Genomic DNA, 23,727 nt, shown 5'->3' with positions numbered 1-23,727 from the left:
TGAAATAAGTCTTGAATAAGTCTTACTACACCCGTAAGTGTGTCATCACTCTTAATACCTGTAATCCAACCCTGCTTGGAAATGGAATTTTCAAAACCTTCCGTGACATCATCTGAATTGGCCACCACTTCCTCGCATTGGAAGTCAATCTCACCACTACTGTTATCAGGTAGTCTTGAGAGGTAATCCACTACAGTGTTTTTCCAACCTGGTACATACAGGACACTACAATTGTATTCTTGTAATTTCACTGCCAAGCTAGTTAACCTCCCTGAACAGTCTTTGGTGCCATCAGGCCCCAACACCTTAGGAAGGGGTTTGTGATCAGTTCTCAAAGTAAATGCTCTTGCCCATAAAAACACTAAAAAATACTGGGTGGCCCAGGTTGCTGTCAATGCCTCACAGTCTATGACCAATTACCTTCTTTCAGTGTCTGTTAAGGAACGTGAGGCAAACACCACTGTATTTTTCAACCTTGTCATGCTTTGAGCCAATACTGAACCAATACCAACAACGCTAGCATCTGTAGTCACCACAGTTTGACTTTCTGTTTGGACTGGTACAAGAACCCCTGCCTGGGCTATATCATCCTTAATCCTTGTGAAAGTTGTGCTTCATTCCAAACAAACATTCTCCCATTGTGTAAAAACTCCCTCAACGGATCAGTTTTTCCAGCAAAATCGCACACAAGTTTGGAGTAATACTCCACTAGTCCCATAAAGGACTTAATTGATCTCTATCACATGGTGTCTCTATATCGACAGTTGCACTCATTAAGTTCTGTTTGGGCTTTATATCATCACTAGCAACGTGGTAACCAAGGTAATCAACTTCCTGCACCCCAAATACATATTTTCCTTACGCAAAGACAATCCAGCTTCCCCTATTCTTAACACTTCACACAGGATTCTGTTATGTTTAACCTCATTGTCCCCGAAAACTAGGATATCATCCAGAAAAAACACCTTTTTTTTCTATGCCACTCAAAATCGTATAATGAGATGCTGAAAAGCACTAGCCGCCGAGCATAATCCAAAAGGTAATCTATTAAATTGGAGAGTTCTCCCCGATTGTTATGAATGAAGTAACTTGTTTATTATTAGGATGGAGTTTTGCTTGATGATATGGGCTTCTTAAATCGAGTTTTGAGAAAAACTTCCCCCGATAGCATCATAATTATCTCATTTATATTGGGCAGTGGAAAACTGTCCATGATCACCCTCTCATTCAAGCTGCGCTTGTCAACACAAAAAAGAAGAGATCCATCTGTTTGTTTCGTAATCACCACCAGAGTCAACCATTCCCAGCTTGGACCGGTTCTATTACCTCTTCCTCTAACAACTGCTGTATTATTTCTTTGACTTTAGCATGTGCTGCCATCGGTATTTTCCTTGCCACATGCTTAACTCGAATAGAATTTCTCTTAAATTTAATCTCATGCATGAAAACCTCTGCTTCCCCTAATTTCTTCTCAAACATACTTACATTTTGACTCAAGATGGTAGTCAAATCACATCCTTCAACCACCATAACCTAATTGATTGCCCTGGGATCTACCTTTGTCTGTAAATCGTACTGATGTGCCCAACCCAAACCCAAAACCCAAAATGGGTGGCCCATTAAGGGCAATGTACACTTTACCCTCTGTGCATCTACCTGCAAACTTAATGGAGGCTATGATAAACCCCAACACTCCAATGTTAGACCCTTGATAACCTTTCAAAATACCATTCAAAGGTACCAACTCCTGCCCTTGCCAGGTTGCTTCATATGACCCCTTTAGTATTATGGTGTACAAGGAACCGGTGTCAACCATCAAAGATATCATCTTTCCAACAATTGTAAAGTCAGCCTTCGGACGTTTTTTTTTCTTTATTTCCTATATCTCTCTTCATCATCCTCTTCCTTGATGACCAATATTCTATGTTCGTTTTCTTCCTCCTCTACAAAAGCTATTTTTTTTCCAGTTGCTTTGCACTTGCGTGCATAATGTCCTTTACTCCCACATTTATGACACTCCTTGCTTTGTGCAAAGCAATTTCTTGAATCTGCCAAATGAAATTTACTGCCACACCTGTGACAAATTTGTGACCCAAATCTTCCAGGGATACTGATTATACCTTTAGTGTTTTTATCTTTACTCCCTCGCCCAAAATGTTTTTACTCTTTATAAAATTTTATGACACCCAATTGCTGTTTTCCTGGGGACGAGATGAGGACTCGGTCCTCCCTGCTCAACACTGTCTTTCCTCGGTTTTTCAGTGGCTCGCTCAGGCTCAGCTTAAATGCAATGAGGAGAAATCGGAGATCCTCTTGTATGGTGCTTTCCCTGATGACTTTAGAAGGAGATTATGGCCCCCTGGTTTTCCCTTTCCTTGTTCTAAGGGTGATTCCGTCAAGAACCTTGGGGTCTGGTTCAGCGAGAACCTGATTTTTTCCTCACAGGTAAAGAACCTAACGGGTTCCTGCTTTGGCATTCTTAGGGCTTTGAGGAAGTTTCTTCCTCTTTTGCTCAAGGCTGCTGTTCGTGTGCTAATCCTTTCGCGCCTTGATTACGCCAATGCTTTGTATGCTGGCATTCCGGGTTACCTGTTGGATAAATTACAGGTGATTCAAAATGCTGCCGCCGCGTCTTCTGCTGGGCCTTTCCAGCAGATGTAGTGTGCGTTTACACTTGCGATCGCTGCATTGTCTTCCGGTTAAGGCTTGTATAAAATTTAAAATCTTATCCATTGCTCATAAAGCCCTGTACGGGTTGGGTCCCATTTATTTACAGAACAGGTTGGTTTTCTACACCCCGGTAAGACAGCTGCGTTTGTCTTCTCAACTTCTAGCAGAGACTCCCCGATTTAAACGCCTAAGACTGGGCGGCTGTTCTTTTACCCGGCTGGCGGCGCAGGCTTGGAATGCTCTGCCATGGACTTGTCTAGTGCGAGGGCCCCGTTGAGCTTTCGTGTCACATGAACAGTCGCTAATGTCTCATATGACCGTGGCACAGGTTTCTCAATCACACACTTTTTTTCTCCTCAATAAAATGCTGATTGGCACACGTTCCGGGCCCAATTATATTATGTATAGGGTGGCACCCTCTGCTCACAGTAGTATGTACTTAAGTGCTTGTTAGGGCTCCTCGCGCAACATGTATGAAGTCTTGTCCTGTCCTATCCACACTCTCCGCACCACATCGGCCCAACAAAACTACTCGGTTGACAAGTGTTTGTGTGGTGCCTTTCCTCGCACGCCCGTATTGGTGTTCAAGACGTTGTTTCTTCTTTGGGTTTACAGATCTCTGGGAACACACCACCTGGCTTGACTAGATCATCGCCAACATTTCATAATTAAAAGCACCGCTGCTGGGTTTGAAACCCTTGTGCTTTATTAGTCAGAGATACAGGAAAATGCAACTGGCGCAGCCAATCATCAACTGTCAATTGGCCCTGACCACTTCAGAATCCTGACATGTCATCATCAGAATGTTCTGAAGTCACAGTGGTCTCGCCTCCATGGAGATCAGCTAAGCACAATATGACATTACCATAACTTACTTATCTTATGAGGTTTTAAATGGTATTTGTAATTGTCCTTTGATGAGGGTTTATCATGGAAAAAATCTATATACAAAATACAACTGTACAATAAAATACAATTATATCAAGTTGATGTTGTATCATACGTTGTGAGCATGCAGCTCTCCCTCCCGACAAATCCTCCCAATTCTTTATACTTACCATCAAGTTGAGCTCTCGGACTACTCTGATATATTATATCTTGATCACTACACAAAATCATTGCCACTCTCCAAAGACTTCAGAAGCAGGCAGCCAGAGAGGGTCTTTACTTCTGCAACTGGAATTATATCAAAGCTACCCTTAAACCCTCCATTTCCTCCTTCTGGTAAATACAAGGAATATATATTAAAAGCCTTCCATCCATAAAATATACTGAGGAAAAGATCCAGACTATATGCAGAAATGTACAACTCGTTATGTCCCGACCAGAAACCACTGCTCAATGTCTGCACATCTAATGAACACTTAAAGAGAATGAAACACAGAGGCACACAAGGGTTCAAACTTTGAAATATCTTTGCACTAATTGGAGATCTGAATCAAACCACAAGCAGCTTGCGAAACTTTTGAAAATAAACTCGGCAAACTTGCTATTAACTAAACCCAGATAAAAACACGGGTACTTACTAAAAAATATAGCTGCTTACCCTCTCGAACAGGGCCCTAACTTCCCCTTTTCAATTGCTATGCAATAGATATTTTGCCTTTGCCAACAATTAGTCATAACAAACAGGCAACACGCAGTGCTTCACAAAACTAGCAAAAAAAAACAAAATACAAGTAAAACATAAATAAATATAAAAATGAGTAACTCATACAAAGTAGTTAGACTGTGATGTAGAAACACCATTCCCAGGACCTGGGCATTGGTAATGCTGTACTAGACTGCTGCCTATGGCACCATGAGCTAGGGAATGCCAGATTGTTTCTAGAAGCATAAATTTCATCATTGCTATGGGAAGAAGTTACCTAAAACATCTCTCTCCCTAGGGTGCCAGAAAACCTTGCACTGGGCCTGCCATTATGCACAGGCAGTTGTAGGGGTGCGTGGGAATAGACTCAGTTTGATTTCCCTTTACCAGCATAGCTTCAGGATGCTCTATATTGTGAGAAAATAATTTAATAACGCTTGTACTATTAGAGAGATCTTTCAAATGCTAAGTCAGTGCAAAACAGTTTTTAACATCCATTCAGGAACAAAGCACATTGAAGGGCCCAACATTCCTTCTTTGACCAAAACATGCAATCTAACAATATACACAAGAGCTTTTGGCCCTAGCACTCATCTAGCCCTCAACTGATTTGTTTCAGAGGGGCAGAAATCATAAGTGCTCCAATTTGCAATTTTCCAGGAGTACCCTTTTCAGGTGGCGAGAGGCCCGTCCATCCATACAGGTCCAAGACGAGGAACTGATACAGTGTGGTCTCTTCTATTGCTATTGTGCACTGTAAATTATATATATTATAGAACATTTTCTTTATCCATAACCTAACACAAAACAGCATGCGTGAAATGGTTCTATCAAGGTGTAGATTGAACAGTGTTATAAAAGTATAGTACTATACTTGCCACACATCCAAAGTTGTACATTAAAAAAAAATCTGAATAAACGTTTCTTATACCTTAAGTTTAATGGAGCTGAATCCAATGAACATGCTGACAGAGTCCCTTTGCTTATTTCAATATCTTGAGAATTTAAAATTTCTGGTTTAAAATCATGGTCTTTTAGCAAAGGTTCTATATGTACCATGTCCTGGACTGATGAAAGACTTGAGAAATCATTTTCAGCTCCATGTTTATATAGGATTTGCTTGTTGGTTTCCTCTTTACATTTGCTAACCTCCTTCTCTGAATCCAAAGGATACAATGTACTTATCTTGTCATTTACTGGCAAGCAGTCATTGTCAGAACTGCCTCTATTTAGAACTTCACCATGTTTTTCTATCTCCAAGTCCATGGCATGATTTGCAAGGCTGTCAGGAAACACACTGTTGTGAAGATCTGGAACACTTGTTGATTTGCCGAGGAGGGGATCTGATGTGGGGATCTTGTTGAGTTCGGTGTTAATAGAATTACTATCACCCACTACCCTGCAAGACTCATCCACATTTTTGCTGTTTAACTTGCTCTCCAGTACTACAGCTGGACCATCTCCATCATCACGCATAGGAGATTTGCAAGAATTGTCTTGAGGAAGAGGATGGAGCAATAAAGCAACTTCAGCACTCTTAAGAAGAGTACCAACACATACATTTGTGTCTTTAGCTGGTTTGCCTGTGACTGCCTCTCCATCGCTCTTGACATTTTCCAATACCTGCTCCATGTGCCTTTGAAGCAGGAGTAAGAAAATAAATTGGTAGTGGTTTATTTGCATACTCACATGTTTCTGACAATGAATGAGGACATGTATATCAGCACTGGCAGGACAGTGAGGAGATGCTACTGTCGAAATGTTAGGTGAAGAGTTTGATTTTTGTACATCACAGGTTAGTCCCAATTCAGTGCTGTAATATTGTTTTAAGAGCTGTTTGCGTTGTAAGCGACTGGCTATGTCCATTGAATCGCTTTTTGGAATATTACAAGTATTGTGACCACCCGAAGTGAACTCCTTCTGTGATTGTGCATATTTCACTGGCTGGCAAATCCAAACAGAAAGAGGAAACGAATCTACAAAGTTAATCGGTCGACCTTTTCCACTTTTCATTCCTTCATAGTCCACCCAGAACTGGGAAAAGTGTATTGCCCAGATATCTTTAGCAGCAGAGGCCTTCAGTGCATGTACATTCAATTTTGGAGTAACATATCCTTTGTAAACATCGTGCATCTTAGTATCTTGTTCAAAAGCATGTCTTTGGAATATAGGGTGCAGAATATCAAAACTATCAGAGCATCGTGGAAAGTCAGTGAAAGATTTATTAAAAAAGTTATGTTTTTTAAAGTCTTGGAACAGGGATTCCAGGTCTGAACGTCTGCAGTTTGGCGATTGCCTTGTATTTGTAGCAATCACTTCAGATGTTTGAATGGAAATGGCTTGGGGTTGATCAGGATGGCAGTTCAGCTTCTTTTCTGAAGGCACGATACACTGAAAGAACAAACAAATATTTTAAACAAGTATAAATATGTGCATCATACAAAACATTTACCAGGCATAATACTTCAAACCATCAAGATTTAAGCAAGTTACAAACGCCATTTATATAAAAAAAAAAAAAGTTACTATGACAACCAATGCTTTCCAGAATGCTTTTCCACTCCTGCGAAGAAAGAGAATTAACTCTTCATGGCTACTTCAGTCAAGAACAGGTTTCTTCTTTCCTGCTCTCCTTACATAGGTAAACAGTACCAAGCTTTGGGAAAGGCAATGAGTCAGTCTTTAACCAATGCTTGTTTCCTTTGTCCATCATTCAGTGTTTTCTCTTACACGTAGTCAAAAATCATTCTAAGGTGGCCACGCATGCATGGGTGGCTATTTGGGAATAGTTTTAAAGCCCACATAACAAACGATACTGCTTGTGGTGTCCACACGGGATGTGGTACAATGCAAGCGGCAGAGAGGGTCTGGCATCAGTGAACTTGAGCCTCGCAAAAATAAAAAAGATAGAAGTTTACTAAAGCGAAAATGTTTTTCAAAAAAGGACACACTATCCCTCCAGTCTCTGGCACTGAAGGGGTCTACTTTTCTGGTACACTGTACACAAAGAAAATGCCATCACTCAGAGGGCGGGGACAGAACTGCTGATGGGGGCTGATCCTCTATGCTGTATGCCGGGGTGAGCGGAACCAAATGTGAATGATGAAGACCAATGGCTAAAGAATGCAGAGTGAAAATCCTTCAGTGAATGAACAAATGCTTTAGATTTAGGAAAAATAAAAGGTTTAGGATAATTCCATACCTAATAAGCATTGGCATGGCTTTGGCTAGCTGGTGCAATGGCTATATTTTACAGCAAGCGTATGTCACAAAAATAACAAGCATTCCGTTTCGCCTATGTGATGAATAAAAGCTGTTTATCAATCACTGTATGGGACAAAGGAAAGAGGTCCCTGACAAGTAACATGGGAGTGGCGAGGATGTGGCGCAGTGGCCAGAGCTGCTGACTCGAGAACTGGGGATCCCGGTTCGAGTCAGTTCGAGTCTCCACCGCGCAAAATCCTGTGATCCTCGGCAAATCACGTGATCTCTCCGGATGAGAAGTTGATATATAAATCTGCTGCAAGACGAAAAAGAAATAAGAAGCAAGACTTTATGAAAAAATAGTTCCACCAAAGCGGATGTTAACAGTATTTCGGCTACGGGAAACTGATCAGAGAAGCAGACGAAGAACAAGCGTTGGTATATGCAGGAAAATATGCTACAGCCAAAAGAAATGGAGGAAAGGTAAGTGATACGCACAGTAAACAATGAAAAGCCACTAAAGAGAGAAGACAGGATGTAAGCCTCTTTTAAGTATATATTAAAAACAATTGATTTCAAAAGTGCTGTGCAGGCTAGACCTTAAAAAGAAACTATGCCACCATGTAAACATGGCCAACATATGCTTGTAATACATATTTTATATTTAAAACACACCCTCTGCTGTGGCCGTTATGCCTTTTTTTTTACATAAGAAACCGTTCATCTATGTCATGTATTGTTTATTATTGTTGTTTATGAAGGAGACATGAAAAAATCATGACCTAACCAGTGAGTAAAATGTTGCAATGTCACTTAAATACTTTATTATTGCAACTTTAAAAAGACGACAGATTGTAAATCCCCACATCCAATCAAAGAACAGGTAAAATAAGCATTCAGTATTCAAGTTAATATAAAACAATTAAACAGGCACTTCGAATCAGCTTTGCCACCAAGGAGGAAGGCACTACTATTTTTAGGGAGATGGGAGCATTGTGCACAAGCTTGTGGAGTCACTCAAAGTGAAGAGAGCCAATAGGTGAAGTGGGCTGCCCCATGCTATAGGCTGTGGTAGGTGGAAGCAAAATGTGAATTGCATTTTTACAGACAAATGGATGAAGCCTGCTGACGAAAAGTCATGCATGTATGCATATTATGAGCAACTTTGTTTTTAAACCCAACAGTCTAGCAACCCAGCTAAAAGGGGTTTAAAGACCTGGCTTACAACGGAGGTGGAATTATGTTTGGTCATCACAACTGCATTGGCAAAGTTTCGAGATAATGATCACTACCAGAAACCATGCATGGTGAGCCATGCTTCATTTTAATGCGCATTTCGTACACCAACTGGAAATATTAAATCCAAAGGGCATGGATAAAACTTATTGTAGTTAAAGTAAGGTAAATGTTCTAAAAAAAAAATGATAAACAAAAAGTACATTTCCATAACAGAGAAGTCAATAAGTTTAGAGAAGCATGAAGAGACAAATACTCTTCCAATATTCACTCAAGTAAGATAAAGGGATTCATGGTCTAAAGTTGCAGGGAAACTGCTCATAAACGCTACATTTCAGCACCAAATTGGAAACCGGAAGCTGACAGCAAGACTGACATCCAGGTATATGAATATCCATTTTTAAACAGACAGACTCATGACTGAGAACAAATCTGAAAGGCTCCAAAAGTAAGGCACCTCTGCCCATATCTCCAAGTCCCCATCCACTTTGTCATCTTTGCTGGATAATTTAATGGGCACTTCTTCACCTAATGCCCACTCCAGGCCATCTCTGATCCACAACTCTGTACTGGGGCAAGAGGTCTGATGGACCAAAAAGTCTGAGGTGATGAATAGAGAACTCTCACTGCACCTACCGTGTCAAAGTAAACAACTGCTGTAGTTAAGGAGCACATAAAAAGAGAAGTAGAAGAGGGGAGTAGAGAAAAAGGTAGGTAGAGGGAAAAGGGGAAACGTATGAAGAGATGCCAATTATCTTCTAAAGAACAAGAGCGGGCTCTCATCCAGCTGGAGAGCTGAGGGGGGATGGATCCCGGGATGGGGAGCCTTGTCAATCATTGTGTGGCAAGGAATCAGCCGGTTCACTGTTGTCGTTTGCTGTAGCATCCAGGACCAGGGTTTTGTGAGGCTCCATTTGATTGGTCCATTAGTCTCTTGGTTTTTGCCAGGATGTTCATGGTGCAGTCTCTGAGGCCAGTGGTACACAGCTCTGCTCTGATGATGTAGCAAGGCTGGCGGCAGACCGGGAGCCCCCAGCACCCACATCAGCATGAGAGCACCTTGTATGTTGCCGTTCTGAGGAAGGGGTCCCCGTTGGTGATCTGTCTCTGAATTTGAGGATTGGTCATTCATATATCCAGTTCCAAACTTTCTACTGTGTTTCAAAGAAAAAAGGTTTGGATTGGGAGATGACCTTTAATTTGGATAACTAATACGTAGCTTAAAAATAATTGAACAGCAGCTTCTGCAGACTTCTGAAAAAATGCATCCAAACTGTACATATCAGAAACATTTAAGAGATAACTACTAAATGGTACATACTGTGGAAGAAGACCCCTAACTGGAAAAATGGCATTCCAGAAGAGGGTGCAGTGAAAGTAAAGGGGTCAGGGTCAATTCTTTAGTATCTAAGTGCCTGATTACAAGTTTGGCAGTGTGGGAGCAGGCAGCCATGCCAGAACTCTGCTCCCACACCGGCAAACTCCACTGGCACCCACCTGCCAGATTAGGAGTTTTCTCCTTGTCTGGCGGGCGGTGCATTGGTGGTTCCAGGTGGTGAGCCTTAGAAAGGCACTACAATGGGAACGCCAAAGCTTGTTTCTGCATGTCATGGACTGGTGCAGTCCATGCTAAGCAGGAACTGGTGTGCATGCAGACAGAGGGGCACACCATGTGCCCCTCTGCATGCATCCCATGACCCTGAGGCAACAGGGGGCCCTGTAGAGCCTCCTTAGTTTCCTCACTGCCACAGTTTTCATGGCAGGCTCACTGCCATTAAAACTGTGGCAGTGAGGAAACTTAAATATGCTTGGCGGTGCCGCAGCCGCACTGCCAGCATGTTGCGGCCTCAGACTGGTGCAAGACCACCAGGGAACACCTATCCCTGGCAGTAGCAGCAGTCCAATGGTGGTCCGACTGCCCAACTTGGAATAAGGCAGTTGGGCCGCACCGCCACCGTGGGTTTGGCGGTCCATCGGACCACCAAACTCATAATCAGGCCCTAAGTCTTTTTATCTTAAGAGATTTTCTGCAAGAGATATTCTCCAAGTACACAAGATGGACTTTAAAGTTCGAGTTCACAAAGTCATAGCCCAGAACATGTTGTTTCTGGCCAAGTAAGAAACAAGACAAGATTAATTAAGGAAAAAACAACAGAATGCAGAACAATGTCATACATTCACCCCAGTACAGAGATCTGGGCCTAAATCCATCGTTTTTTTGCTCACCATGCCATTCCAGTTTGAACCCAGCCATATGCAAATCAGTCTTGACCCTGTGCCTCATGGGAACAGTCCAGCCCGAACTGCCAAGCCAGGTCCTCTCTGGACTGGAAACAAGCATCCTAGGACCGGTTTCGGGGATTCACCCCTCTTCAGCCAGGATAGCTTGATTCCAGTGGCATGGAGAGCACGGGACCCACGTCTGGGCATACCCGTCCCACTCGGGGTGACAAATGCAAAAACAACAGTTGGTTTTGCTTTGTTCGCCCTAAGTTGGCAGGGTATGCCCAGACGTGGGTCCGTTGCTCACTTTGCCACTGGATTCAAGCTATCCTGACTGATGACGGCTGATTAGCCAGAAACCGGTCCCAGGATGCTTTTTTCCGGTCCAGGGAAGACATGGCTTGGCAGTTCGGGCTGGACTGTTCCCATGAGGCACAGGGTCATACTGATTTGCATATGGCGATGTCTGAACTGGGGTAGTGGAGTGAGCTAAAGAATGATGATGGATTAAACTCAGATCAGTTGACTGGGGGCGAGTGCTTGCAATGTTCAACACTCTGTCCATCATCCCCTTTGGTTTTGCTTTGTTCGCCCTAAGTTCGCAGGGTATGCCCATACGTGGGTCCCTTGCTCACTTTGCCACTGGATTCAAGCTATTCTGGCTGATTAGCCAGAAACCGGTCCAAGGATGCTTTTTTCCTGTCCAGGGACGACATGGCTTGGCAGTTCGGGCTAGACTGTTCCCATGAGGCACAAGGTCAGACTGATTTGCATATGGCCATGTCTGAACTGGGGTGGTGCAGCGAGCTAAAGAATGATGATGGATTAAACCCAGATCAGTTGACTGGGGGTGAGTGCTTGCAATGTTCAACACTCCGTCCATCATCTCCTTTGGTTTTGCAAGATTAATTAAGATCAGAAACCAGAAAACTTGTACTCAGTAAAATACACAATGGAAAAATCTACCCTTTCACAAATAATAATGGAACCATACTTTCTTTCAGCAGTATGATTGTAAAAGCACACCATAACATACAATATGGTATAAAAAGTTCCAGTATGTTACCTTTAGCATTAGCCCGTCGACTCGGACATCAATATGCTCTTCAGATTTGGAACTGTCATTTAGTTTGTACATAGCCATGAATTGACTAAGACTCTGTCTCAAATCCAAGACAAACTGGTTGAGCCAAAGGATACTTCTGTGATCCAGAATTATCTGCAGGGCATTCAGCTGGGCATACAAATTGGAGCAGGGAACTGAAGGGGGAACAAGATGTAAATGCAACATTACAAAAGTAGTAATTTCAAGAACATTCTTTTAAAAACTTCCAATAAAACAATTTTGCAGTTACAAACACTAACTTGTACGCCAACCCCACCTACCAATCAGTTGTCATTATACATGGATAGATCTTATAGTCTAATAAAACAAGTATGTGTGAGCATGTTAATTTTATATTCGGGAATCTCTTAAATCTGTAGCAAAATCAGGGTTTTGAATTAAATCCACTTTTAAAGTTGGCTGTAGGCATTTGGCTGTCAAGCTTTTCCCAAACCCTTTGATTCTAGTTTTTGAAGGTTAGTTGAGAATTCACATGTTACAGTTCAAAACTCTGCTTTTGATAAACAGTTTAGAGCTTAATGACTTGTAGCTCAAACACTGATTTCTACATCTCAAACATAAGTAGACAAGGAGATCAAGAGTACAGCAATAGTAATCCAAGCACAGCCACGTTCCGAGCACATACAAATGTTGCAGGTAACCAGTTGTCCAGTAAGTGTGTGCTCCCATCCACATAAGACCATTGGGAATGGAGATAAAGGCCTTCAAGCATGCATATTGGGCAACCACAACAGGGGACTGCTTCAAAGCATTTGGGTTGACCCTTATAACATGTGGAGCCCTTGTCTGCATTTCACTACCCTCTCTTAAGGCAAGGGGTGGTCAGGGAGCACAGACCACCCACGCCTCCTCCAAAAGACGATCCAGACACACGCTAATCAGATGGAGGAGATTGAAAGCATTCCTTTGGGATTCCTTTGCTTATTATGAAGGGACACTACAAAGCAGAAGGAATGCCTTATTTTGAAGACCTAGTTGAGGCGCTAAATGTCACTAGTTTGGTTAAGAAAAGGCATTGTGACCCTCGCTTTATTACCACACTGTGATCCATGTGGGGCAAACAGTTCCTTCCGGACTCGTTCCCAGTCTTCCTCTATTCCTCTCTGACTTATTCTCATTGGACCAGTATGTTTTGTTACATTGATTTGTATAGCGCACTAATCACCCCAGAGGCTATCCAGGCGCTTGGGCAGGTGTGTGGGTGTGAGGTGCCCAAGGTGCTTATACGAAGAGCCAGGTCTTCAAGCTTCTTGTGGCACTGAAGAAGTGAAGGGAAGGCTCTGATGTGATGAAGGAGGTCGTTCCATGTCTTGGGCGCTGTGTAGGAGAATGCGCGACCTCCAATTTAGCTTTTGTGGATGGGGGAGTGTGTGGTAATGGTAATGGTAAAAGTATTTCTAAAGCGCTGGCATTCATCCCGAAGGATATCATGGCGCTAAGATTGTACAATATACAGCGAGTTCATAGGGGTCAATACTAGTTTAGTGAGTCTTGGGGAACAACATGGTTTTAAGTTTCTTTCTAAAGATGAGGTAATCGTCGGTCAGTCTTAAGTCAATTGGTAGTTTGTTCCACATGTTTGCAGCCAGATGTGAGAAGGCACGGCCACCCGCCCTAGCCTTCTTTATACGGGTGGCTGCTGCTCTTGCGGTAAATTGAGATCTAAGATTTCTGTTTGGAGCATAGAAATTGACTCTATTTTTCAGGATGGTCGGGCCGGTATCGTGTAATACTCTATAGGTGATGCACAGAATTTTGAAAGAGGCCCTTTCTCTCATAGGCAGCCAGTGCAGAGTTTTTAGGCAGCTAGTAGCGGAGTCGTATTTCTTTTTGTTGCATACGGCTTTTGCTGCCGCGTTCTGAACAATCTGAAGCTTTGAAAATAGATAGTCTGCCATGCCAACGAACAGGGAATTCCCATAATCGAGTCTACTGATTAATAGTGACTGGACTAGGATCTTTCTGCATTCCAGGGGAATCCAGGGAAATACTCTTCGTAGCATTTTCAGAATCGCAAAGCCTTTACCACAGGTGATTGTTACATGGTCTTTCATTGACAATACATTGTCGATATGGACTCCCAGATTCTTTGCCATCAGAGTTGGTTTGGGGGGTGTGCCAAGGCTGTTGGGCCACCAGGTGTCATCCCAGAGCTGTTGGGAACCACCGAACAGTAGAATCTCCGATTTATCGGCATTTAGTTTCAGGCAATGATTGTGCATCCAACTAGATAGTTCGGAAAGGCAATTGAGCAGTCTGTTTTTAGAGCCATCATCGTCATCTAATGCAATCATTAGTTGCGTATCATCTGCATATGAACAGATGTTAACGCCCCACTTCTTCCCAAGGGTGGCCAACGATGAGACATAAACATTGAATAACGTTGGGCTTAATGATGCCCCCTGCGGTACCCCAAACTTGATCTTTCGAGGGGTGGAAGTATAGCTGCCTAGTCGGACAGATTGCGATCTGTCGGATAGAAAAGAATTTAGCCAAGTCAGGGCTTTTCCCTGTATTCCTTTTGCAGCTAACATTCTTAATAGGAGGTTGTGGGATACGGTATCAAAAGCCGCTGATAAGTCTAACAATATCAGTGCCACCGTTTTACCCGCATCAACCTGGGTTCTGATGTCATCCAGTACTGCCAAAAGGGTTGTCTCAGTGCTGTTATTGGACCTAAATCCTGTCTGCGAGGCATCAAGCAGATTATTAGTTTCCAAAAAATTTGACAATTGCCTGTTTACCAGTTTCTCCAACACTTTTGAAAGGTATGGCAGTAGTGAGATGGGTCGGTAGTTAGCTGGATTGTTTATGTCCGCACCTGCTTTTTTTAATAAAGGAGTCACTACCGCTGTTTTCCAAATAGTAGGAAACACCGCCTGGTCTAGAGACTGGTTTAGAACTTGCGTCACTATTGGACCAATTAACGGAATTAATTGTAGGAATATGTGGTATGGACACGGGTCCAGTGGAGAGCCCGATTTAATTTCTGACATGACTTTGGCTACGTCTTCCTCTGAAAAAGGGCCAAAGGCAGAGCAGCTGGCCAAGAAGCAAGGCTCAGCATCCGTATCAAGCTCTGTCGAATCCAAGTCATGACTTGAGAAGGATGAGTAGATTTTATCGATTTTATCAAAGAAAAAATTACTGATTTTATTACATCCTTCCTGTGAAGGTACCAGGTTTGTTGTGAGACTAGGGGGATTGCAGAGCTCTCTAACAATTTTAAAGAGTTGTTTAGAGGAATGTTTATGTTCAAGTATTTGCTGAGAGAAAAAGTCTTTTTTTGCTTTCCGTATGGCTGCATTATAGGCTTTCAATTCCTTCTTATAGATGGATCTGTCCTTCGTGGTTTTACTTAACCTCCATTTATGTTCCAACATAGTGCATTTTCTTTTGAGAGTTTTAAGATCTGGGCCATACCATTTTTCCGACAATGTACGTCTGGGTTTAGTTTTAGTAACGTTCGTTGAACAGTGTTCAAGTGCGTCTCCTATACTTTTATGCAGACCGTTGATTTCTTCTTCTATTGCGAAGCCCGGATTAGTGTGAAAGTGGAAGTGTTGTTGGAATTTCTCCAATGAGAATTTTTTCCAATTTCTGGTTGTAACTGGTGTCTGTATCATTGGTCTCATATTTTTTATCGGTAGGCTGATGTTAAAGTCAATCCTGAAATGATCAGTCCAGGTGAGAGGCACAATGTTGTTAATAATTGTGGTCTCAATGTTTGTAAATATCAGGTCCAATCTATGTCCTGCTCTATGTGTGACCTCGTTGACTATTTGTTTTAGTTGCAGGATTCCCATATTATCTGCAAGATGCTTAGTGAGTGAATTGGTATGAGACTCGAAGTGTACATTGAAGTCTCCTAATACTAGGAGATTTTTATGTTTTAGGCAAGCAGGGAGTATCTGAGAGAGAAGCTGCGTGCTAAATTCTACTGTACTTCCTGGGGGGTTATAGATGATAGCTCCTCCCATCAATGGATAGGTTCCTAGAGAGACTGAATAAATCATTACTTCATGATTGCTATCCTGTGTGGGCACTTCTTGGGTGCAAGTGAACTTTTCTTTGAATAGCATGGCTACACCTCCACCCTTCTTATTGGGTCTGTTGAGGTTTAGGATTTTGTAGCCTATGGGGAGTGCCATTGCGATGTCGGGAGTGCTGTGGGTATCAAGCCAAGTCTCCGTGAGGAACACTAAGTCCGGTTGTATTTGATATAAAGTGTCCCAAAGTTCAATAGAGTGTTTGGGAAGAGATCGTGTATTCAAGTAAATACAGGATATGTCAAGGTTGGAAGGATTTCTTGGAGTCGGGTTGTCTTTAGGTTTGTTATCCCATCTGCATATCTGTCAGCTGAGTGGGCCCGTGATGTTAAAGGGCTCCACTTTAGCACATTGAGGATGGCCCTGTCGGATTTTAGTGTTAAGTGACATTAGCTTGTCTTTTGTATACATTAATCGTGGTATGCCTACACTGTCACTGGGTTGCGGGGCCGAGCTCATGGCCCCTTGACCCGTACCGGCGCGGACGGGCGCAGACGGGCTTGTCTTCGACGCGCCGTCGACGCGCCCGCTGCGCTCGTCCGCTGCGCTTCCTGTGAATGTGGTTCATTTATAACCGTAGAGGTGAGAGTGGCCGAACACTGTGCCGCTCGCCTCCTCCTCACCAAGATGGCGGCCCTCGCTCGAGTCCCCGACAGCTCCCGGTTGGCTGAGATGGGGCAGGGAGGCTCGCAGCGCGGGAACAGGAGAAGCAGCGTTCAAGCCTAAATAAGGTGAGCGTGCCCCCAAATCACAGCGTTACGCTAAAAAGCAGTACAATACGATCCAAAGACACTTTTAAAATTAATCTTTAAAAGCAATTACGATCCAAAGACACTTTTAAAATTAATCTTTAAAAGCAATTTAAAATTATTAAAACTCTTCTCCTCACTCACTCAACAGTCCCGGCTTCCGCCTCAGGACCTCTACAAACGCATGCACACTGACAATCAGTGCACGCGCAGGAAGTCGGTGATTTTTAAGGAGTAGGGGTGGGAGGGGCCGAGCACTGTGCCGCTCGCCTCCTCCTCACCAAGATGGCGGCCCTCGCTCGAGTCCCCGACAGCTCCCGGTTGGCTGAGATGGGGCAGGGAGGCTCGCAGCGCGGGAACAGGAGAAGCAGCGTTCAAGCCTAAATAAGGTGAGCGTGCCCCCAAATCACAGCGTTACGCTAAAAAGCAGTACAATACGATCCAAAGACACTTTTAAAATTAATCTTTAAAAGCAATTACGATCCAAAGACACTTTTAAAATTAATCTTTAAAAGCATTTTAAAATTATTAAAACTCTTCTCCTCACTCACTCAACAGTCCCGGCTTCCGCCTCAGGACCTCTACAAACGCATGCACACTGACAATCAGTGCACGCGCAGGAAGTCGGTGATTTTTAAGGAGTAGGGGTGGGAGGGGCCGAGCACTGTGCCGCTCGCCTCCTCCTCACCAAGATGGCGGCCCTCGCTCGAGTCCCCGACAGCTCCCGGTTGGCTGAGATGGGGCAGGGAGGCTCGCAGCGCGGGAACAGGAGAAGCAGCGTTCAAGCCTAAATAAGGTGAGCGTGCCCCCAAATCACAGCGTTACGCTAAAAAGCAGTACAATACGATCCAAAGACACTTTTAAAATTAATCTTTAAAAGCAATTACGATCCAAAGACACTTTTAAAATTAATCTTTAAAAGCAATTTAAAATTATTAAAACTCTTCTCCTCACTCACTCAACAGTCCCGGCTTCCGCCTCAGGACCTCTACAAACGCATGCACACTGACAATCAGTGCACGCGCAGGAAGTCGGTGATTTTTAAGGAGTAGGGGTGGGAGGGGCCGAGCACTGTGCCGCTCGCCTCCTCCTCACCAAGATGGCGGCCCTCGCTCGAGTCCCCGACAGCTCCCGGTTGGCTGAGATGGGGCAGGGAGGCTCGCAGCGCGGGAACAGGAGAAGCAGCGTTCAAGCCTAAATAAGGTGAGCGTGCCCCCAAATCACAGCGTTACGCTAAAAAGCAGTACAATACGATCCAAAGACACTTTTAAAATTAATCTTTAAAAGCAATTACGATCCAAAGACACTTTTAAAATTAATCTTTAAAAGCAATTTAAAATTATTAAAACTCTTCTCCTCACTCACTCAACAGTCCCGGCTTCCGCCTCAGGACCTCTACAAACGCATGCACAAGTGAAAGTGTAGCAGAGCGTAGGTGTCTGGTGGGTTAGTGAAAGTATATGCGACCTTTGAGTTATTCTGGTCCAGGGCTTTGTATGCGTCTCATCATCCTTGTTTTGCAGACTAAATACATAGTGAGGTGCTTCCATAGCTCTCCCACAACATTCCAAAGCCTTGTGTGGTGAAGTGCATTTCTTGAATCATATTTAATCATCTCTAGTCACAGAAAAATGTGTCTTTTGGTTATAGGCAAATCATACTATGCCATAATGCTCGGCATCCTGGATCCTACACTACAGCGGTCTCTCCTTTTCACTACAATTGTCCTAGCAGTGCTTCCGCAGCAGATGGAATTTGTGCACTGAACAGATGAACCCCATCCTAAGGCTGGTCCATATTTTACTAAATCGTGCTCAATTACCATTGCTATTGTTCATTTTCTTGAACTTGTTTTGTGATATGGACCTATAACCCCTAAGATGAATACTATCTCCTTATATGTTTTTAAAAAGTTAATTTTAATTATTCTAAATGTCTTGGGATTATTTTTTTTGGCCCACATACATTTTTAATACGCCTACTGTATTTTGTGTTTAATGCCAATATAATTTTATTTATAGAAACTCTGTTAATTTCGGTTTGTTTCCAGTTATACTCATATATTTAGCGGCGGCCGGCACAGGTAAGTGCGGTGATGCAGGGCCGGGCGCGGCAGGGGAGGAAGCCAACAGACAACAGAATATGTATTATTTATTCATTTATACCTATTCCGTTGACCCCTCCCACCCTGCCCCAACGCATTTACCTGTGCCGGCCGCCGCTGCATATATTCTTCTATGCTGCAAATCACTTTGAAGAACACAACATATAATTCTGTGAGTACTGCATTCCACATTTCGTTCTTGTTCCACATGCATTTGTAATACACCCTGAATTTTAAAAATCCAGTGCGGTATTACGTTAGACACCACAGACTGCAAAATGGAGATGTCTTGCCATTTTCAGAGCAGGGTTTTTCAGTAGCTCAGCTCCTGCTCTGTGGACAAGCATTCAGAAAGGAACTATTTTTTACATTTACATTGGATGAGTCCCAGGCACACTAGGGAATCACTGCTGAGCCAGTGCTTAATTTGTAGAAGAATACGTTCTGGGGCCCAATGTTTTGCTCTAAATCCTGTAAAGGACGGTGTGCCAGGTACCAAGGTTGTGTAGCCTTGATTCCATCTCATTTCTCTTTAATTCCCCACTAGACTCTTCATGCCTTTTTACCTCACTTTTTCAGGTTGATTTTCACCTCTTCCTTCCCCTTTGTTACTTTTTTCCGCCTTTCTCTTCCTCCTCCTTTCCCACTTTTGCATTTTTCTCTCTTGCTCTTGATCAAAGACTATTCAGGGAAAATTAGTGCTGGTCCCCCAAAAAGAGCACCGGCGGGCCCCAACCACATCAACCTGCGCAAATTAAGCAGTGACATACATCCTCAAAAAGACTCCGTTAGCACATGCCATCCAAACTGCTTTGCTCTCACAAACAAACATTATAAGGGAAGTGTAGAGTAGAGTACAGCAGGCGATCTTTCTGTAATGTAGTCTCCCGATAACATATGCAGCAGGCACAGAGCCACCCGCCACACTCAGGACAAATTCAACTCTGCCATTTGCTGCAGAATGTCTCCGTCAAACTTTTCAAACCGGTTTAATGAATGTTGAAAGTAAGATCTTTTTGAGAAATATTAATAGCATTAGTGTCGGGGCTAAATGTGAAACAGCCTTGAGTTTCATCGTTAATCAATAAGTACATATCCATTCTCTCATCCATAGTATTCGTGGAACCCTAATGAAGATTACTGTTCATTCACTTATATTGGTAGATATTACCATCCATGAATATGCAAACACTCAGCAATACATTGCACTTGACATTCAGCAACTTAGATCAAGCTTAGCCTCATCAAACGGAGTATCTGCCATAGACCTCAAGTGAATCTTTTTGAAAACAGAATTAAGTTCATTGCTTGCATGAAACCACCAAAATGAAATCCAAATTTGCCTGTCACGTGTTAGAACTGTCCAGGGCTTGAATCAACTTTGCAATTCCCATGGCTCTGACCTTGTACTCAAGAATATTCACCTCGAGAACATGGCTTAAGCACGGTCTACTGGTCCTTATTCCATGCCCTAATGATGGTAGGGTGCTATATAGATTTGCTCAGTTAGGGCTTTTGCTGGCTAAGCGTAGGGTTGATATCCACTGGATGTCTGTTCTTGGATCCACAACACTGGCATGGTCTAGGGACCTGGAGGAATGGGCTTGGACAGAATTGAGGCATATAAAAGAGGTTCGCACTGATGAGCACCTGGAGGATGATTGTTGGGAGTGAGGCAGTATGTTGCATGGAGTGACGGAGGAGGGGGATGTGCCTGCTGCTGAGGCGTTAGACGGGGAGGCTCCACCCCCTTAATGGAACAAATGGGGTCATTCATTGAGATGTGGCTGTACATGATTTGATTGATTTAATTTGGAAATTTATATAGCACACGAATGCCCAAGGGCGTCTAGGCGCTGCGTGGTGGATTGCCAGAAATAACAGAGTAGAGAAGCTTAGTTAGAGAACAACCAGATTTTTAGTGCTTTTCTGAAGGAAAGCAACGTAGGCCTGTTCTTGATATCAAGCGGGAGTGAGTTCCACAATTTCATGTGCCTAGAACATGATGCACTGTTGCCCCAGGCTTGCAGAGAGTCATAAGGATGGGGATAGCAATTCAGTGGGTCCTGCCTATGGGCCCCGTGGCGAGAGGACAAGACACAATATGACCCCACTGGAGTCAAGACTGATATCGGAGGGCGGTTCATACCAATGAGGCTTCATTGTGGGGAGTTGCTGGTTCCCTTTCGGGATGATTGTATGACTATGATTGAAGATAACGGAATCATGAATCATATGTTGAACACTCTGGCATAACTGCATGTTAGATGTTTCCATGTTGCTGACAGTGACTAGGTCACTGTTTGCTTTTTATGGTCTGTGACAAATTTGAAAATAAAACATTAACAAAACAAAACAAGCATTGGCATAGCCAATAGGTCTCGCCTTTGGGACATTATAAGTGTTTAGCCATGCAACAGTTGATGTTGCACCAATGATATTGTGCTGCATAATTAAATACTTATAAGGTCCCAAAGGTGAGACCTATTGGCCATGCCAATGCTTGTCTGGTTAAGGCTGCAGTGCGATCAGTTCAAGACCCACAAGGTCCCAAGATCCACTCACACAAGGAACTGATCAGTTTAGGAATAAACTCTAGGCCTCCACTTTGAAGGTAAACCCTCTCTCCACTGTAAACAGTGACGCCCTGCTCCTCGTTCATTTACTGTGTGTGATCGTGAGCAGGTGGAGACATGTTCAATGACTAACACGTCTTCCTGATAGCTGCACTCTGCGTTGTAAACACAGCAGTACGTCATTAGGCGAGCACTTGAAATGTGTAGGCATCGTAGGGTGGCGGCCTCATGGTCTAGCAGATGTATTTTCAGATAAAAAAAAGTCTCATGATATCTTAGGTGGCCTCAGGCTACACTTTGTAACCGGTGAAGAAGTTTCTGTAATCCACGCAAATAGCTCACCCCTCTCAGCCGGGTGTTCTGCTTGGGTTTTCGGATCAGATAGGACCCGCTCATCAGAGCCTCTCTAACCCAGCCAGAACGTTACCCTCTCCCTAGGGCCTATTCACAACAAGTAACCACCGATATATACATCTATACCACCTAAGGACAGGGAATTCCTACTATACATATATATATATATATATACATACATATATATATATATATATATATATATATATATATATATATATATATATATATATATATATATATATATATATATCTAGACCTCTTATAATACAAGTGGCGGCCTCGCGATCCCAGGCGGACCCAGGACTTCCTACCCAGACGGCAGCCTTAGCCTCGCGGTCCCAGACGGACCCAGGACTTCCTACCCAGACGGCAGCCTTAGCCTCGCGGTCCCAGACGGACCCAGGACTTCCTACCCAGACGGCAGCCTTAGCCTCGCGGTCCCAGACGGACCCAGGACTTCCTACCCAGACGGCAGCCTCAGCCTCGCGGTCCCAGACGGACCCAGGACTTCCTACCCAGACGGCAGCCTTAGCCTCGCGGTCCCAGACGGACCCAGGACTTCCTACCCAGACGGCAGCCTCAGCCTCGCGGTCCCAGACGGACCCAGGACTTCCTACCCAGACGGCAGCCTCAGCCTCGCGGTCCCCGACGGACCCAGGACTTCCTACCCAGACGGCAGCCTTAGCCTCGCGGTCCCAGACGGACCCAGGACTTCCTACCCAGACGGCAGCCTCCACAAGTTCATCCTATGATTACCATAACATACAACAGGGGAATCAGTTTTACTATTTATCAGATCACACAAGAACTGCCAGTTTGAGCACAACCTGTTCTCTGGTTCGAGAGGCTCCTCTCTCCCTTGTTCAGTTACCACTTACCTGATCAGGGTTAACATCTGTTCATGTCAAGTCACAGCTGACTAGAAGAATAGGCTACCCTCTTATACAAGAACACGCAGCACATGTTGATTCACTACAAACTGGATACTTTATTATTTATTATATACGCAATCACATAACATTACTGTGTAACACATAACCTGCAAAGAAAAGTGAAAGATTAGGTTGTACACTCTAATAAGAAAGGGGTCGACATCACCTTAGTCGTGTGTAGCCTGCACTCAATGGTCATCTAGGTTCCCTTCTCGTCTGTGTCTCGGCTCGCCTGGAGGTCACACCTCCGTAGTCTCCCTCTCCGAGTCACTGGGACCTCTTCCTCATCGGCTACTCTCTCCTCTCTGGCAATTCTGCTAGAAGAGTATCTGTCTCTCGGTTTTTCTCCGCCTTCAAGTTTGTCATCTGTCTTCCCTGGAATAAGTAGTAGCTTTACTGCTAACGGCTAGATGCCGCCTACGGACAGAAGTAAGTGCCGTAACTGCCTCAGACTTTCACTAATATAGAGGTGCATTTCCTCATGGAAAATTCCGGCCCGTAACCTGCCGCCCACCAAATTCTTGTACCTCCCCGTACCAAGGACACGTTCCCAGCCGGCCGGCCTGATGTAGTGTCTTCGGCATGAAGAAAAATACAATCCTTCGATAAGGGCCGGTCTGAACCGGTTCTCTCCAAGCGAATAACACCTCATAACTAAAACATCCCCTTTAACCTAGAAGCATCTCAAGCTGCCGGAGCAGAAAGAAAGATGGAGTCTCTCCCGTTTGAGGCCTACCAGGCCTGAATTCAGCACGGCTCCATGAAATACCCTCACTACAGGGCAGGTTATCCCTAATACTAACGAATCTATCCCCTAGGATATGTGTGCAAGCCCTAATCTATGGGGAAGAACACAGGATCATGTCGAAGTGCCTAGTAAATAGACTTCATTCACTACTCTAACCCTTAG

At 43.7% G+C, this 23,727-nt stretch overlaps 1 protein-coding gene across 1 annotated transcript in view; it reads right to left on the bottom strand.

Moving 5' to 3' along the window:
- The window catches only part of BLTP3B (bridge-like lipid transfer protein family member 3B), a 291,550-nt gene that overhangs the window by 101,568 nt on the left and 166,255 nt on the right, over positions 1–23,727 (bottom strand). The window contains exons 13-14 of the mRNA XM_085653855.1: positions 11,991–12,184; positions 5,193–6,652 (exon numbers count right to left, since the gene is read on the bottom strand). Of these exons, the coding sequence (XP_085509981.1) occupies positions 5,193–6,652; positions 11,991–12,184 (1,654 nt within the window). The remainder of the gene's footprint in view (positions 1–5,192; positions 6,653–11,990; positions 12,185–23,727) is intronic.

The sequence above is a fragment of the Triturus cristatus genome, chromosome 4_1 (genome assembly GCF_964204655.1).
Source record: "Triturus cristatus chromosome 4_1, aTriCri1.1, whole genome shotgun sequence".
Taxonomy (NCBI): domain Eukaryota; kingdom Metazoa; phylum Chordata; class Amphibia; order Caudata; family Salamandridae; genus Triturus; species Triturus cristatus.
Note: the sequence above shows the minus strand (reverse complement) of the source record. Positions and strands in the feature narration are given on the sequence as shown.